We start from the raw sequence: 19,773 nt of genomic DNA on the forward strand, positions 1-19,773 counted from the left end.
ATTTTACCGCTGTTGACAATGGAAGAATGAAGACCCCCGCACAGGGCGGTCGGACGTAAGGAAGTTGGGGAGGTCCCGTGTAAACAAACCACAACAGCTGGACAAAGTACAGAGAGAATATATTACATGTCATGATCAATGCATGCAAGTCAGGCACAGGTACACTTACAGTCTTACACAAGCAAGTCAGGTTACACAAGCAAGTCAGGTTACACAAGCAAGTCAGGTTACACAAGCAAGTCAGGTTACACAAGCAAGTCACGTTACACAAGCAAGTCACGTTACACAAGCAAGTCACGTTACACAAGCAAGTCACGTTACACAAGCAAGTCACGTTACACAAGCAAGTCACGTTACACAAGCAAGTCACGTTACACAAGCAAGTCACGTTACACAAGCAAGTCACGTTACACAAGCAAGTCACGTTACACAAGCAAGTCACGTTACACAAGCAAGTCGAGCACAGACACCGACACAAGCAAGTCAGGCACAGACACCTAGATGGACACTATTCACCATCACTTGAATCATCACCTGAACCATCACTGTGATCATTCACCAACTCTAGTTCAACTGCCGATTCTTCAACATTTTCACAACCTGTACATTAGGGTGGTCCAAAAAAGTCGAAAAAAATAGAATGTTGCTCCACAAGCTTAAAATTATTCTAATATGATCCAATAACGCGCATAAATTTTTTTAGCTTGTTCGGAGTTGATTTAGAGGTCACTCCATATGACGACTTTTAGTCTCATGACTTGAATAAATTAGGGTATGGTCAGGTACGATTACGGGTACTTCTGGATGTCCGAGGTGGAAATGGAGTGCATTTTCGAACTCTATGGGGTCGATTTACTCTAAGAAATGACTGCACCGACATTGAATTCACTACCATTTCGAAAATATGTCCTAAAACAAGATTTATCATTACTGGAGTTGAGTAACTAAACCTACTCATTTCGATATTTTCAAATCTATAATTAATTTGTTGTCCGTCTAAACATTTCTTAGAGTAAATCGACCCCACTGAGTTCGAAAATGCAGTCCATTTTCACCTAGGAAGTTCAGAAGTGTACGGATTCGTATCTCACCATACTCTAATTTTTCAATCAATGGAATTACAAACTATTAGAATATTTCGTCTCATTTACCAAATACCACTATCATCTCCACCTCTATTGCTGTCTCCACTCCCGCCTGAACTTATTTCTAGCCGGCCCAACATCCAGTGTTTTAGATTCAATGATTCACGAAAAATATGTTAGTTATTTTTTTAGTTATTATTATATTAAATGAAGGTATGGTGAGATGCGAATCCGTACACTTCTGAATTTCCTCGGTGAAAATGGACTGCATTTTCAAACTCATTGGGGTCGATTTACTCTAAGAAATGTTTAGACGGACGACAAATTAATTATAGATTAGAAAATATCGAAATGAGTAGGATTAGTTACTCAACTCCAGTAATGATAAATCTTGTTTTAGGTCATATTTTCGAAATGGTAGTGAATTCAATGTCGGTGCAGTCATTTCTTAGAGTAAATCGACCCCATAGAGTTCGAAAATGCACTCCATTTCCACCTCGGACATCCAGAAGTACCCGTAATCGTAGCTGACCATACCCTAATTTCACCAACTCATGAAACTAAAAGTCGTCATATGGAGCGATCTCTAAATCACCTCCCATCAACTTAAATTTTTTATGCGCGTTATTGAATCATAGTGGAATAATTTAAGGCTTGTGGAGACAACATCTGAAATGTTTTTTGTTTTTTTTTGCTGTTTTTGGACCACCCTACTGTACATGAGCACAAATCTGTCCAACGAACATTTGCACGACGACATTTACACTGGTTTGCCAAACATCTGCTTTTCTCACAGCCACAAGATTAATGGGATAAAAGGACCCGTGGAGCTACATCAACTGTATACCACCTCACGGATACGCATCCATCAATTACTTACCTCCATCCTCAGTTTCAGCCATCATCATCCGACTGCGTTGCGACTTGCCAGGAGACTTGAAAAATCGTTGAGGTTTGTGGCAGATTAAACATCTATCTTTCGGCAAAACATGAGATATCACCCCTGTTCTCTTTGGTCGGTCTCTTGTCGGCTGGCTGACAGGAATGGGCATTTCTCTGGCAGAGACATCATCAGCACTACGACTACCATGATGGGCAATCTTCCTCTGGATATTTGTTGTGTTGCAAAACGCATTATAGCACAACTGGTGATACCAACCATCAGTGGGTAACTCTTCAAATTCCCAATCTTCCAAACGTTTCCGTGCCAATTCGCTTTCTGGGCAATCCACGTCCACGTTATACCAGTTTCCAGCTTTTGTGCCCCAGTTTTATCAGTTTTGCTGTGCGTGGGGCTGCCCTCACATGTACGATGCACTTCATATTCCTTAAATGTCTTGTAAATGTCGAAAAATTGAAAATATTTTAGGCCGATCACCACATGTTATCCATCGGCGCGGCCATCTTGAACTGCCTCCACACGCAAGTTTCCCCGAATGAAGAGCTGTCACGTGACCGTGTGGCGTTCTCTGATTGGTTTTCACGTCCAATGAGTTTGGCCACCGCCCTACACAGCTCGTGACAAAATCGCTGACTTTTCACCCCTTTTTCACCCCTTCGTGCCGGGTTATGGACTTGAAGAGTTATACCATTGTGAACAACTGGTAATAATACACTATACAGCTGACTTTGATCTATAAGTAAATTTCTGTCACAAAATTTCACTTCCCAGTGTAACGTAACACGGCCTATAATATCACTTTGCATTTGACCCCACTATTTGCTGGAAAGTCTCTCTCACCAATGACAAGTAGGCTGTAGCTGCATCTTTGTCCACCAATTTTGAGTGCTTCACAGTTCCGCACACTCCAGATAAAGACCATGCGGCGAACCTTCCAATTTCCTTCTACAATCAGACTGCAGATGTGCAGTCTTTTCAGCTTTTTTGAGTGACAATCTGCTATGATCTTTCTTAGGCCGATGACATGGCAGAAGTTTGGTGTGGCTAAGGAACAAAAAAGAAACGCCTCTCCACAGACGTCAGTTTATAATCGAGAAATGACTTCATTATAATTGAATGTAATATTTAAACCACTGTATAACACGAATTGGAACATGAATCGGAACACATACCTGCAGTTTAGCAGTATTTTAGCTCTGAATTTGAATTTGGCAAATTGTAATGAATCTCGTCCCAATCGCACATGCACAGAGGAGTGAGGTATTTTTTTTTCCGTCTATCTGCCTGTCCGGCAGTCAAACAAAAATGAAAATCATTCCAAACAGGAAACTTACTAGTTTTAAGAATGTCATAAAGGACACAAACAACAGGCAAGAATAACTAATATAACGTGCTAGATAAGGTGGTGTAAAAGATGTTGCACAAACGGAGGTAAATTTCCGAATATTTTATTTTTTAATAACTCTTAAAATCTTTATTTTTACCTCCACCACCGAAGGTGAAGAAGGTTATGTTTTCACCCCTCTCTGTCTGTCTGTCTGTTTGTCTGTCTGTGTGCAGGATATCTCAAAAAGTTGTGGACGGATTCGGATTAAATTTTGTGGACAGGTTTGGTGTGTGACAAGGACGAATTGATTAGATTTTGGTGAAGATCTAGATCCGAATCCGCCGACTAGTGTTTTTTAAGTGATTCTTCACCACTGAGAGATCGGGCCGAAAATGATATACAGCACGATATCTCAAAAAGTTGTGGCCGGATTCGGACGAAACTTGGTGGCTACGTTGGGTGTGTGACAAGGAAAAACTGATTCAATCTTTGTGAAGTATCTGAATCCGGATCTGATAATTTTTTCAGTGATTCTTCACCATTGAGAGATTGGGCCAAAAACGATATATAGCACGATATCTCAAAAATTTATTGGGTCCGATGTGTTCTCATGGATCAGGCATTACGTGGCGGAGGTACGCGCTCTACCGAGTGCCCTTCTAGTATTGCAATGGAATTGTATATGTGAACACTGTTGAACACAAATTGCCTTTTTGGCATGTTCAAAAAAAACCTTCTGTTTAGCAGTGCTTGGAAAAAAATTCTATGGCATGTTACGTCCTCTTGACCATTCAAATTTGCTGCTCACTTTCTCAGACAAAATCGCGGCTCATAGGAAATAATAGATCGTTCTTTGTTTTTTTTTCTTTTTCTTTTTCTCAATACTGAGTGGGGTAATGTGTTCTATGAGCTCGCTGGTTTACTTGATGTTCGCGTGTAATTAATTTTTGCGATTTTCGAGTGTTTATTTTTAATTTTTTTGCAGGTTATAATACCAACACGCAGCAGATATACATTATAAACGTATTTATTTGAAACAAAATATACGTTTACATTTGAGCAACAACGGAAGATTATCTCAGCAAAAGTAGATCTCAAGTCTAGAGTTCAATGCCACGGCACATTTGTTAAATTAAACGTCACAAGTCTGCCATAATTAATATAACAATACACCGGTTGATAACTCCACTGTTGAGCCAGACTTTTTCAATCCAGTCTTTCACCGTGTCATCGTACTTTTCACCCAAAACAAGGGGAGAAGATCTTGGCTTTTTCGGCAAGGACTGGATTGTCTTCTCTGGAGTTCTTCTTCTTCTTCTGGTGGGAAGCCTATATACTTCTGACCTTGCTCTAATGTATGGGCTGCCACAGATGCGTTTGGTGTAGCACGTGCTGTCAGGAAATTCCAATCTCCACAGCACTGTACAGGTAACCTTGGCTCCAAGCTAGTCATCGTAGCTGTCATTAATCTCCTGTCTTCCTTTTCATCAGATTTTCAGGCATTAAAGTACCGACGGCATCATTAGTAGCCTATATAATTTTGGCCACGACTTGCTTCTCACATGCTGAAGTTTGTCTGGCCAGGAGTTTTTGGAGGATTTGTTTTATCAAAATTTCCACAATGACATCTTATTAGGCTACAGTTTGGAAGATGATTTATATACATCATTGATTTGATGTTTTGATGCGAATGACTTTGTGTAAACTTGGTACATTTTTATAGCTGACTAACATTTACTTTCACTTCGACACTTTATTTCATGTTGCTGTTATGCACTAAGCACGTGTATTGTTTTATCTTCATGGATTAGTATCAACAGCGGCCATGGCGATGTGGTGTCAGACTATGGCGCCGTCTTAATTTACATTTTCCATGAATTATAATTCCCAAGAACATGGTTTGAAAGTAAAACCATGAAAGATGATTCCTGTATCAAGTAACTACAGTATACAAGCTGGCCTTTGAGGGCAGAGGGTTGCTCTGGAATCCCCCGCAGAGCTGAGTTGTTTCTCTGCTGCTCTTGGCTCCTAATAGTGTACAAATCCTTCATTTGCAGTGCCATAGAGTATGGATGTTCCTTATGGGCTTGTGCTGTCAGATAGCACTTTGCACCCATGGAACTTGTGGAATCCAAGGCCCTGAAGCTAATTGGTATTACTCAACAAGAGGCTGAAGTGCAAGGCCTCTTCCTCTTCCCACAAAAGAATTGTTTGTCCATGGCAATTCTATCGCCTCATTTATGGTCTCGCCCCACCTGTCTTCTCAGCTATTTGTCCGTAATGAGCTTGACCAGGCGACACTCGCTTAGCTCGCAATCCAAACCTTGTTTATGCTCCACAAACCAAGGGCAATTTCTCACCTCCACTCTTCTCTTCCATGTGTGGAATTTCTTCCCGAGTCTGTCCAATCATGTTCTCTCCACTCCTTTTAAAGTTGTGAGGTATCACCAACTCATGTTATCCTCTGTTACCACTCACAAACTTTTATATTCTCTGCACTAACTCTCCTCTCTGATCCACCTGCACTTTTCCACTTTTACTCTCTTGTCACCGATTTTTCTGTCTGTTTACACATCCCTTTGTCGACTCAGACGATTCTCTCTTGCCTTGCCTGCATGTCCCTACTTATGCTGCTTATGTGTTTGTTTCTTCCCCATTTTTCATCCTCCCTTTTATGCTACCTCTTTCCATTCCATCACCGCATCGATGTCACCCCTCGGTCATTCAGCTCGTCCATGGGCTTCGATTTCTGGATTAAAATTGTTTTGATTAAGAGTCGCTGTCCGAAAATTGCGATCCAATTGGACGTCAAATTTAAATGGTGTTCTTCGATGTGTTTTGATGAAATTATCTTAATCGATTATTTTGAATACTGTACTGGGTTTTCTTGCTACATACGTTTTGATTATTTATTGTTAATGCCGATACTCTTACCTGGCTCTACCTTGAAGATCATAAAACCTCTGAATGTTGTCATTTCTATAATGTCATTTTGTAGGTTAAATCTCTAACCCAAGGTCCCCATCTATTCCCTATACATGCCCCTACCACCACCCCCCTCAACCTCTCCTTGTGTTTTCTCCATATTTTCTAACTCTCCTTCAACCCCTTTTTTCTGCTATCATCCCTCCGTCCCTCCCTTTTAATCAATTAATTACCTCCGTCACTGAAGGTGAAGAAGGTTATGCTTTCACCCCTCTCTGTCTGTCTGTCTGTTTGTTTGTTTGTGTGCAGGATATCTCAAAAAGTTGTGGACTGATCGAGATGAAATTTGGTGGGCAGGTTGGGTGTTTGACAAGGACTAACTGATTAGATTTTGGTGAAGATCCAGATCCGGATCTGATAATTTTTTAAGTGATTCTTCACCATTGAGAGACAGAGCTAAACTGATATATAGCACGATATCTCAAAAAGTTGGGGATGGATTCGGGCAAAACTTGGTGGACATGTTGGCCGTGTGACAAGGAAGAATTGTTTCAATTTTGGTGAAGATCCGGATCCAGATGTGATAATTTTTTAAGTGATTCTTCACCATTGAGAGAGAGCTAAACTAATGTATAACACTATCTCAAAACGTTGTGGACGGATTCATACGAAACTTCGTGGACATGTTGGGCGTGTGACAAGGAAGAAATTATTCGATTTTGGTGAAGAACTGAATCCGGATCTGGATACGAGAATTATTTAATTTCTAAAGTGATTCTTCACCATTGAGAGGTTGGGCCAGAAACGATATATAGCCTGATATTTCAAAAATGTATTGAGCCTGATATGTTCTTGTGGATCAGGCTTTACGTGGCGGAGGTATTCACTCTACCGAGTGCTCTTCTAGTTAACCTCCGCCATCGACGATGGACGGAGGTTACTGTTTTCACCCCTGTCTGTTTGTTTGTTTGTTTGTTTGTTTGTTTGTTTGTTTGTGAACAGTATTACGGAAAAACTCCTCGACGGATTTCGACGAAACTTGGTGGGGGGGATTAGGTATGGTCCAAGGATCATGCCATTAGATTTTGGACTTGGTCCAAAATCCAATATGGCCGCCATAGTGGCCATTTTGAAAAAATATTTTTGTTTTTGCATTTCTACATGTTTTAAGTGATTTCCAACCCCCCCCTAAAAAAAAAAAAATTGTTAGAGAAAAAAAAAAACAATTTCGATTTTTTTTTTTTTTTTTTTTTTTTTTTTTTTGCATTTCTACATGTTATAAGTGATTTCCAACAAAAAACATGCCAAAATTATAATTGCGGCTGATTTTGGAACTTCAGGTGGATATACCCACGTAAAATCAATTTCTTTTTCAAGGAATCTAGTTATGACGAATGAATTGAGTATGTAAAAGTTAAAAGTAAAAGGGAAAGTTGCAAACTATAACTCTGTGAGCACTGTTGACGTCAAATTGAATGAATAGGATATCAGGTTCACTTGAGTGACCTAGTAGTATTGGCGGCGGAGGTTTTGCACTCTACCGAGTGCTCCCCCTCTAGTTTCCCTTTGTTTTTGTGTTTTTTGTTGCACGTGTAGGCATTGTAGGTAAACATTTCTTTGTTCGATAAGTGTGCACCTTGGCTCCTAACAGTATACAATTTTTTTGTACAAGGCCATACCAACAATGCTTACCTAGTGTACAAAATATTTCCTTGTACAAGACCGTAACAACAATGCTTGTACTTGTTTTGAGAATCTCTGGTTTTGAAACGATGCTATGCCCAGTAAGGCTGTCATTGCCACACTTTGTTGGTTAAATATATTTGTCTGAATGCTGCACCTGTTTTCCTCTGCACCGGTTTCAATCATTCAGTGGCGGACATTCCCAGAGATGGTGACGTTATTGAATTTCCTGGCTTGTTTCCAGCACTGATATTGCTCTCCTCCTACTTCCTGAATACAGTATACTGCAGGCCACATTGATGTGGGGATAAAATATTCATGTGCTATAGATGCACCAGCCCGATGGTATATTTGTCGACCCAGCCTTGTCGCGACTAGAAAGGCTATGTCATGGGTTGATCTTGAAATGCTGCAGTTTTGCTGGAAAACTGCCAGGCTACAGGCTTGGTAAAGCTCATGTCTCCTTTATTATGATAATTAAGCTTGGCTCAGTTATGTGTCTCCCCAATCTAATGAGCATTTTGTGCTTTTTAATTTTTTTAATTTTTTGGCAAAAAAGAATCCTTCATTGTTTCATTGATGAAATATTTTTTTATATTTCACTTCTTACAACAATCTTATCATTCATTAGTGCATTCATTATTTTGATTGTTTCTCACTTATTTCCTTAGTGTAGAGTGGCCGACTCATAGGTTTTCACACTCAGTTTAGTGGGGAGCACGGGGTGTGATTTTACACAGATGATTGGCCAATTGATTTTGTTTTGTTTCGAGGTGTGTTCAGACAGTTTAATCCACAGTAACTCTGAGGTTTGGAGCGCTGAGGTGTGCATATGCATGCACGCACTGACATACGAAAGTTGGTATACCGAGACCTCTACTCGTTAATTGGTCTGGAATCCCAGATTTGTAGTCAGGAGCTTGAACACTGAACGAGCAGTTGGTCCGATGGAACTTTCTCCGAAGGGCGTGATTTTCTACTGGCGGAATCACGTAATTCATCCCCGCAACTTCTCATGGTGCCAACTACCAGTACTTTGCCATGTGTTGCCTCGCCGTATTAAACATTCTCATGTGAATGTCAAAACGTGACTTCGGATCAAAATTATTGGGAATCAATACAGACTAGTTGCTCCAGATTATGTGTGTGAACACAGTTCCAGCCTCATCATTCTTCCTTCCTCTTCCTATCACTCTTCCTTCCAACAGCTTTCATGTAAAGGACAGGTTATAAGATGGGATGCCATTTGATAAGATGGGAGGAGCATAGAACAGCAACAAGCCGACGATCATTAGGCTTTAATCACCGCACAGCGGAAAGTCGTGATGTCATTTGGCATGACTAATTGATGATGTGTATTTCTGCAAAAGTCTACTTTCGACTGGGTCAAACGGAATAAGAGAAAGAGTTGGAAATAAATTTGGATGTCTTCAGCAGAATTGTAAGACCTGAATATCCCTATGGAGTTTAGTGACTATGCGCGAAGCAGTAAGAGAGCGGGGAAATGGACAGACACACAACGTCCTATTATTTGAATGAAGCTTTGCTTGGCATTTATTTATTTTTTTCTCCAGATAATCCTTAAAAGCAATATTTTTCTAACTGTTTCTTCATCGCTCAATTTCACTCTTTCGTGATCTCTTCTTGGAGATTCTGCCTCTAAAAATTATTTCTTATTCTTCCATTTCATTCCTTACGAGCAAGCCCATGGGTGCCAGCCACATTTTTTTTGATTGCATTGTTTGTAGCTCAAATTTTTCTAAATTTTGGAATTTTAAGAACTGGAAAGGCTGAGATGGCAGAAAAATAGGTACAGTCAGGGTGTCTTGACATAACTTGCTGGGAGGCAATCGTAGTGCACCTAGTCTTGCACAGCCAATCGGCAGTGTCTCACAACTTGTCGCCAAGCAACGTGAAGCATAGTTCACGCCGCTTGCTTTGTCTGGGCATTTATCCATGTGAACAATCAAAATGTTTTTGTCCAAATCAAAAACATTTCCCACCCTGCACTACTTGGGTCATTGGTGATTAGTTTGGTCCAATTTTCAACCTTGTGTGACTACTGGTTTGGGAGGAGATGTAAAAATGACAGACACTGGATTTTCTGTTGCAGGTGGAAAGCTCTGAAAATGGAGTTCCCCCACCTGAAATCGTGTTGCACAGCAACCCTTCAGCGTTCAACGTTTATGCTCACGTGCGCCAATGTGTGCTTGAACGTCGCCGCCACCTTGGACCGCAGGGCACGGGTTCCAAGCTATGTGGGCAATCTGCGCTCGACTCTGAGAGTGACGAGGAGGAAGAAGAGATGCAAGAACCGCCTGCCAAGCTTCCAAAGGTACTTTTCATTGTGTGTCTGTGTTTTTGATATGATATGAATGATAAAACATTCAAATGTGTGTCTGTGTTTTTTGCTATGAGCTGTGTGTTACACTTGTTTCTAAAGTGAAACAAGTTTGGTTTTTAGCCTAAGGTCACTTGCTTACTATCTAGGAGAGAAAGCAAAAAATAATGCATTGTGAAGCACAGTTCTGGTTTAATCGACAATATTGTTTCCTTTTGAAGACGTCAGCGGCCAGAACTGAAGATTTTTGTAGACATGATCGAGGCTCATGGAAAAGCTAGAGCAGAATGGAAGGGACCAAAACGCTAAGGGGGGGAACTAACAGCAGAGTAGAAGTGAGTTGGATCAAGGGGAGAGGGAGTTGGACACATGGGGGTGAACAAGTTGAATGAAACACAGAAAGAAGAGGAAGGGGAAAGCAGGGATGAAACAAAACGAACGAACAAACGAACCAACTACCAAATGAACAGAGGTGAGGGAGAGGAGAAAAAAATCACAATAACATGGAAAAGGAGAGTGATTGGGACTGGGGTCATTTGGGGGAGAAGGGATGATGTGTATAGATGGGGGATGACCTGAGGTGGTGGTGCACGGCTGTATTGAAGCCCTGGAGGGAAGAATGGGATTGAATGAACAGACTGGGGTAGTTGGTTCCACAGGTGAGAGAAAAGAAGAAAAAATGAGTGGAGGTGAGCAGTGAGCCGGGAGTTTTTTGAGTTTAACAAGAAGAGGGTTGCTGTCTACCTTGTGTGCCCTGCAGAAACTTGTGAAGGACAGAGTGAAGAGAGGACAAAGGGTTCAAGACCAAAAAGGAGGTGGTAGAATACAGAAGCCACCAACCTGCCTGCATACAATGGATGATGCCTAGGCTGGCTTTGGAGGCCATCTTCTAAATATGATCTGTACAAGAAAGATAATGGATGGTGTGCCCCAAAATTTTGAATGGCTTATCGTCCAAGTGGTTTATTTAGGAAGTATACGAGTGTGTTTGCCCAATGATCCTTTCAGAGAGACAATGCGAGTGTGTTGGATTTGGCAGGGTTGAAAGACATATTCCAAGTATTGGACCAGCTTTTGATTCTATCAATCTGCAGAGAGGGAAGAGGTTGCTGCCTGCCTTTCCAAAGGATAAGAAATGATACGACAGAGGGTGGAATCATGAAATATTCGACACAGTAAACCCTCAAATATCGTGGGTGTTATGTTCCTGGAAAATGCCGCGATAGTTAAATACTAAAGGCCGATGGGAAAAGGGGGATTCGGTTCCTGGGCTTCGAGAAAGTATCTTGAGGAAGGTCAGCAGCAGCCAGAAATACACATCACAATTAAAACAAAAAAAGAGCAATCACAGATTGCAGACCCTCATCAGGACTTGTTTTGTCTGGTGTTTGTGGAGTTTTGTGTGGTGTTTGTGGAGTTTTTTGTGGTGCTTGTGTACTGGTGTGTTTCGTAATTGATAATAGATATAACTACAACTCTGGAGACAGCGATGGTTCACGACCAATGTACACTGTTCGCCTTTTTTATTTATTGACCTTCGAGGGAACGCCACGGGCAAACTGGCAGGAATCGGGAAAAACGTAAATGATGAAAGTTGTAGTACTTGAAGAGCACTAGTTGCATACCAACTTTCATTTGAAACAGTTGAAAACCCGAGGAGCTCGATGCCCAATTTATGGATTTTTTTTGACCTTTTCTAAGTTCGTGACCTTGTGACCTTGACCTTCGGACGAAAATGATAAATCGAGCTCCGTGGGGCTATGCAGGTGCCATTGGGTTAACCAAATACTGAAACCCCTGCCAGATTCGAAAAACCCCCTCGGAGAAGATGTAACTTGAAACCGGCTACCCCCTAAAAACACATGTTTTTTGGGCGCGGCTCTGCCCATAATGGGCACAGCACGCCCATTCTCCGGAAAACACAATTAGATCATGAGACAAACCTCGCACCCTAATTTTATCAAGATCGGATCAAAACCCACGGAGCTATGCTCGGGACAGACAGACAGACACACACCCATAACGAATATAGTGGTCACTTACTGACTCGTGAACCAATAACTGCCACTTTATAACTGCTGGCACTGGCAGTGATGACCAGGTACCAAGATATCCTGCATTGATGCAATCCCGCTTTGATCGGACACCTGACCCTGACCCTCATCCATGCCGTTTTATTTATTTATTATTATTCATTATTCAATTGAATTTAGAATGGGAGTAAAATAATCAAGTCTGGAGACTGCGATGGTTCACGAGCAATGTACACGATTCACCTTTTTTATTTTTTGACCTTCGAGGGGACGCCACGGGCAAACTCATGGGAATCGGGAAAAACGTAAATGATGAAAGTTGTAGTACTCGAAGAGCACTACTTGCATACCAACTTTCATTCGAAACAGTTGAAAACCCTAGGAGCTCGATGCCCAATTTATTGATTTTTTTTGACATTTTCTAAGTTTGTGACCTTGTGACCTTGACCTTGGGACGAAAATGAAAAATCGAGCTCCGTGGGGCTATTCAGGTGCTATCGGGCTAACCAAATACCAAAACCCCTGCCAGATTTGACAGCCCCCCTCGGAGAAGATGTAACTTGAAATTGGCTACCCCCTAAAAACACATTTTTTGGGCGTGGCGCAGCACGCCCATTCTCAGGAAAACACAACTAGATTATGATATAAACCTCCCACCCAAGTTTTGTCAGGATCGGATCAAAACCCACGGAGCTATACTCGGGACAGACAGACAGACAGACAGACAGACAGACAGACAGACAGACAGACAGACAGACAGACAGACAGACAGACAGACAGACACCCATAACGAATATAGTGGTCACTTACCGACTCGTGAATCAAAAAAAGAGCCCATATCAAAAAAATTAATAATTCTGGCTGTCAGACCATGCATCCGATCAAGTTGAAATTTAAAACATTTATTCCCCATCTCTACTCATTCATAAATGTGAAATTTCACGTCAATTGATTGAGTGGTTCCAGAGAAAACATTATTTAATATTTTTCTACAATCCAATATGGCTACCAAACTGTGTTACCTATGAATGATTCCTCAACAAACTTGTACGCCCATGCCTTGGAGAACATTTGTGTGAAGTTTTCCCTCGATCTGTCTAGCCATTCTGGAGAAAAAGATTTTTAGAGGATTGAGGGTAAATCCAAGATGGCTTCCAAACCATGTGATCTATGACATCGTATGTGTGAACGTTTTGTTCCTCATGGATAGGTGGTCATACTTGTAAAGTTTCACCTCGATCTGTTCAGCCACTTCAGAGAAGATTTTTGAAGGGTTTTTTTGAAATTTTATTTTAAACAACATGGCTGCCGAATCACGTGACCGATGACGTCACCCAAATGGTTTCTGTGGACCATTTTATCCCTAGATGACGCTCAAAATTTTTCATACTGATCAGATGTGGCGTTATACATGTGCAATTATGACGTCACAACGAAGGCACCTATGACGTCATAAAAAATCATTTATTCCCCATGAGTTGTACTTGCCGTGTGCCAAGTTTCAATTTTTTTCCATGGTGCGGTTTCAGAGATTGAGGTCCAAAGGTTTTTCCTTTTTTTCCAACATGGCTGCCACACCACATGACCTATGACATCATAATTATAATTAAAACATTCCATCAATCGGCTAGATCTGGATTCTGACCTGAACCAAAATCGAATTGGCTTGTTCTCGTCACCTAACCAATTCATCCACCAAGTTTCGGCCGAATCCGTTGATAATTTTTCAAGATATCGTGCTACTGTATGTATCTGTTTTAGCCCTATCACTCAATGGTGAAGAATCACTTTAAAAATTCTCGGATGTGGATTCAGATCTCCACCAAAATAGAATCAATTCCTTCTTGTCACACATCCAACCTCACCACCAAATTTCATCCGAATCCATCAGCCACTTTTTGCGATATCCTGTTCACAGACAGATGCCTTCGGTGGCGGAGGTAATGATCAAGTGAACAGAGAAGAAAGTGGATGAGCAAGAGCAGCAGAGCAGGTTTTTGGAATGCATGCACTGATTTGGTCCTGGGCCTTTCACACATTCTGAGTCGAGGTTTGCCAGACACTGTCCACCTTCTCAAGTGAGAAAGACACATTATTCAGGAGCAATTTGGTATGAGAAGGTAGGGTAGGTGTGGGGAGTGAGGGGATAGGTATACAGAATTGAGGCATTCAGTCTTCTTACGAGCAGTGTTAGCTTTGGTGCCATTTTAAGTGAGGGAAGGGGTGGAGGAGGAACATACACCAGAGACAGACTTGACAAAGTGCCACCAGGTCTTTGAAAAAGGAGGCAGGTTTGAGAGTTCAGCTTTGAGGTTGGCCAGATGTTTTCTAGCTTTCCCGAGAGTGGACACGCACTTGTTATGGGTGCTGTGGAATAATTTGAGGTTGTTTTCGGTCGGATTTTCCTTCCAGGAAGAGAAGGCTCGTTGTTTGACTTCAACTGCGTCAATACAGGATTGTGTGTACCCAGGAGCAAGACGATGGGCGTGATAACTTCAGACGAAATTGTATAAATCTGTACAAAAGGGAAAGCAAGCTTGCGTGTAAGGATTTCCAAGCAGTATTAATATCAGCAGAGGTGGAAATTGTTGACCAGTCTTGACATGAAAGGTCACCTTGCAGTCCCTGCCAGTCAGCTTGGGTGAACTACCAGACTCCACAGTGCTGAGGCAGCTCTCTGACAATAGCCAGAGAGATGCACATGATCAGATTGACCTGGGAAACAGAAGAGGAACAGGCGACATTGGTAGGAAAATTTGTCATAAAAAAATCTAGACGGGCGGGCGTCCATTGGGTGAAATCCTGGTTGAAAATTTCCTGATTGGGTAAGGCCCATGGAGTCACAGAAGTCATTTGCTGCAATGCCATGTCTATTTGAAGAGTTACCAACACGCAGCGAATTGGTATGATCATCTTCTTCTTCTTTCGGCTGCTCCCGTGAGGGGTTGCCACAGCGGATCAACCGTCTCCATTTCGCTCTATCCTCCACATCTTCCATTGACACTCAAACCACCAGCCTCACCGCATCCATGAACCTCTTCTTTGGCCTTCCACTTCTCCTGCCTGGCAGCTCCATCTTCAGCATCCTTCTCCCGATATACTCCGCCTCCCTCCTGTGCACATGTCTAAACCATCTCAATCTCGCTTCTCTCACTTTGTCTCCAAACCGTCCGACCTGCGCAGTCCCTCTAATATACTCATTCCTTATCCTGTCCATCCTCGTCACTCCCAACAAGAATCGCAGCATCTTTAGCTCTGCCACCTCCAGCTCCGCTTCCTGTCTTTTTGTTAGTGCCACCGCCTCCAAACCATACAACAGCTGGTCTCACTACCGTCTTATATACTTTCCACTGAACTCTTGCAGCTACCCTTCTGTCACAAATCACTCCTGCAACTCTTCTCCACCCACTCCATCCTACCTGCAATCTCTTTTTCACTTCTCTACCACACTCTCCGTTACTTTGGACAGTTGATCCCAAGTATTTAAACCCATCCACCTTCCCCACCTCAACTCCTTGCAACTGCACCATACCACCACCCTCCCTCTCATTTACGCACATATACTCCATCTTACTCCCACTGACTATCATTCCCCTTCTCTCCAGTGCGTACCTCCACCTCTCGAGGCTCGCCTCAGCCTGCTCCCTACTCTCCCTACAGATCATGATGTCATCCGCGAACACCATAGTCCATGGAGACTCCATTTTGATCTCGTCCGTCAACCTGTCCATCACCATTGCAGACAGGAAAGGGCTCAGAGTCGATCCTTGGTGCAATCTCACTTTTACATTAAACCGGTCCGTCATTCCTACCGCACACCTCACGGCTGTCACACTGTCCTCATACATATCCTGCACGATCCTCACATACTTCTCCACCACTCCCGACTTCCTCATACAATGGCACAACTCCTCTCTTGGCACCCTATAATAAGCTTTCTCTAAATCCACAAACACACAATGTAACTCCTTCTGGCCTTCCCTATACTTCTCAATCAACATTCTCAAAGCAAACATCGCATCAGTGGTGCTCTTTCCTGGCATAAACCCATATTGCTGCTCACAGATCGTCACCTCTCTTCTCAACCTCGCTTCCACTACTCTTTCCCACAACTTCATGGTGTGGCTTAACAACTTTATCCCTCTGTAATTTCCACAGCTCTGCACATCCCCCTTGTTCTTGAAAATCGGAACCAGTACACTTAATCTCCACTCCTCCGGCATCCTCTCACTTTCCAAGATTTTATTAAACAATCTGGTTAACAACCCCACTGCCATCTTTCCTAAGCACTTCCATGCCTCCACTGGTATACCATCTGGGCCAACCGCCTTTCCACTCTTCATCTTCTTCATAGCATTCCTCACTTCATCCTTACTGATCCACCCCACTTCCTGATTCACTATCTCCACCTCTTCCAACCTTCTCTCTCTTTCTCATTTTCTTCATTCATCAGCTCCTCAAAGTACTCCATCCACCTTCTCAACACACTCTCCTCGCTCGTCAGCACATTCCCATTTACGTCCTTTATCACCCTAACCTGCAGCACATCCTTCCCAGCTCGGTCCCTCTGTCTTGCCAATCGGTATAAATCCTTTTCCCCTTCTTTTGTATCCAACTTCTCATACAGCTCGTCATATGCCTTTTTCTTAGCCTTTGCCACCTCTCTCTTTGCCTTTCGCCGCCACTCCTTGTACTCCTGCCAACTTTCTTCATCTCTCTGACTATCCCACTTCTTTTTCGCCAACCCCTTCTTCCTTATACTTTCCTGTACTTCCTCGTTCCACCACCAAGTCTGCTTATCTTCCTTCCTCTGTCCAGATGTCACACCAAGTACCTTCCTGGTTATTTCCCTCACCACTTCTGCTGTAGTTGCCCAATCATCCCACCCATCTTTACCACCATCCAACACCTGTCTCGCCTCCTCCCTAAATTCCACGCAACAGTCTTCCTCCTTCAGCTTCCACCATCTGGTCCTTGGTTCAGCCCTCATTCTCTTTGAGGTATGATGACAGCTGAAATTACCAGATGTGAGGAAGAGAGCATTGGGATGAGTGATTATAAGATGGTTCATGTTGGCAGAGAGTGAGATGTAAATGAAGTCATTCCTGTTAGGAGGGTACAGCATAGAGACAAACAGGAGGTGGTTGCAGAGGGGAATGTGCAACCAATGGTATTCCTAGGGTTAGGATGGGGAAGGGTAGTACAGTACATGGACAGTGAGAAAGAGGTTTTGACATGAACTGCACCTCCGCCACTGGAGCAGGATTCAGGTCTGTTAAACCGGCAATGAATATCCAGGGAGAGACACCGAGGAATCGGGGACATCTTGTGGGAATAATGAAAGGTCTACCAGTGGCAACTTTCAAAGAAATTTGCTCTCTCATGCACAGATCAACTCATCTTGGGAATTCTTTCAAAGAAACTTGTGCACTCACATGCACAGATTTATCCCTTCTCGTTTTCAGTTGTCCTACCCTTCCTCCCGCCCATGGTTCACTGAAGCTTCTGGCGAGGATGTTGTCTTGAAACAACTTGCCTTTGCCTTGTGGAAGGCAAACCCAACTGAGGGTAATCTTAGTTCCTCACACAAAGCTTGGAACAAGGGTGTCTCTTCCCTGAGGAGAGCCAGGAAACATCTTTCTCATCTCAAGTTTGAACTCTCAAACCTGTCTCCCTCCTCCAAATCCTGGTGGCATCCAGTTATGTCTGTTTCTGGTGTATGTTCCCCTCCACCCTCTCGCTTACCTCAAATGGCCGCACAGCTGGCACCGCATGTGAAAAGGCCGAATGCCTAAACTCTGTGTTTGTATCTAAATCTTGTGTCTCAAACCCATCGCTTTCTGTACTCACCTTACCCAGTCATACCTAGCTGTTCCTGGATTCTGTGTCCTTTTCTCCTGACAAGGCGGAGAGCTTGCTGTCAAACCTCGACTCAGATTCTGCAACCGGTTTAGACTGCATCAGCCCTCGTGCTCTAAAAACCTGCTCCTCTGCTCTTACTCACCCTCTCTCTGTTCTATTCACCCTCTCATCTGCTCAAGGTCATCTGCCATCTGCTTGTAAATCAGCAAACATTACCGCTCTGCATAAAAAGGTGCAAAAACTGATCCCTGCAACTGCAGACCAATCGGCCTTCTCCCAATCATCAGCAAGGTCATGGAATCCATCATCGCTTCCAACATCAAATTCTTCCTCTTCTGCAATGGCTTGATTTCCTACCATCAATTTGGATTTAGACCAGGTCATTCAACCCTGGACATGCTACTTCTGCTTTCCCAACAATGGATGGAGGTCCTAAATGCCAAACATGAGACCAGAGCCATCTTCTGAGATATATCGCGAGCTTTCGATACGGTCTGGCATCCCACACTGCTCTCCAAGCTCTCTTCTTATGGTGTCCAAGGCAATCTCCACTCATGGCTTGTGGACTTCCTCTCCTGTCAGTCAACGCATGGCTCTTGATGGATTTCTCTCATCTCCTCTCCCCGTCCAGGCTGGAGTTCCTCAAGGCAGTGTTCTTGGCCCTGTGTTTTTTTCTGGTTTTCATCAATGATCTCTAATTCCCTGGAAAATCCTCTTTACATCTTTGTTGATGACTCCACCCTCTGCCGTACCATCTCTCATCCCTCCAATCGGCAGGCAGCAGCCTCTTCACTTTCTGCAGATGTGGATAAAATTACAAGCTGGTCAAATACTTGGAATATGTCTTTGAATCCTGACAAATCTCACACCCTCAACATGTACCTCCAAAAGGACAATCTGTTACCCCCCCCCCCCCCACATTTACTTTCTCAACAATCCTCTTGAAGTCCTTTCATTCAAACTTTTGGGTCTCACTATCTGCCACGGTATTTCCTGAGAAAGCCACATCTCCAAGATGGCTTCCAAAGCCAGGATGGGGAGGGGCATGGGAGGATGACACTTACTCAGGGGGAACCGAGTGGGGGATGGTACTGACGTAATTGAAGTTGTAACCGTTATCCCACGCACAGTCCTGTGTGTGACACCAGTTACAAATGATTGAATGAAAAATGAAAGAGCAGGTTAAGATCAACATGGTGAATTTTGCATGTTTTCAAAGGCTTGTGGAATTACTTTTGGAATAACCTTATGATAATCTGTGATTTATTTATTATTTACTTTTTATTCCAGGATGAAATATGTTATCATTTCTTGATGACAATTGAGCCATTATTAATTTTGTATAATTATTCAACGGTGTTAAGAGATGTGACAGTTCCTTTGATCAGTCGATCCAGAATGGCTGGTGAGAGTCTTCCAAACATGAGTTTATTCGGCAAACCAAAATGCAGCACAGCCATATTGGTAATCGGAAAACCCTCCCACCTCGGTGATCATTCTATTCAAGTCAAAGGCTAACCCCAACGTTAACCTTTTCTCCTTTTCGCAAAAAACTTTTGGAATGCATAACTCGCTCTCGCAAGCATTACGAAATCATATCTGCAATCTAATAAATT

At 42.7% G+C, this 19,773-nt stretch overlaps 1 protein-coding gene across 11 annotated transcripts in view; it reads left to right on the forward strand.

Moving 5' to 3' along the window:
* MYCBP2 (MYC binding protein 2) overlaps positions 1-19,773 on the forward strand; it is a 342,387-nt gene that overhangs the window by 23,541 nt on the left and 299,073 nt on the right. For all 11 annotated transcript variants that reach the window (XM_085852542.1, XM_085852550.1, XM_085852551.1 and 8 more), the window contains exon 3: positions 10,035-10,256. In XM_085852542.1, coding sequence (XP_085708668.1) covers positions 10,035-10,256 — 222 coding nt within the window. The remainder of the gene's footprint in view (positions 1-10,034; positions 10,257-19,773) is intronic.

Source organism: Eptatretus burgeri, chromosome 13 (assembly GCF_056783735.1).
Source record: "Eptatretus burgeri isolate ZD-2024b chromosome 13, Ebu_testis_v1, whole genome shotgun sequence".
Lineage (NCBI taxonomy): Eukaryota > Metazoa > Chordata > Myxini > Myxiniformes > Myxinidae > Eptatretus > Eptatretus burgeri.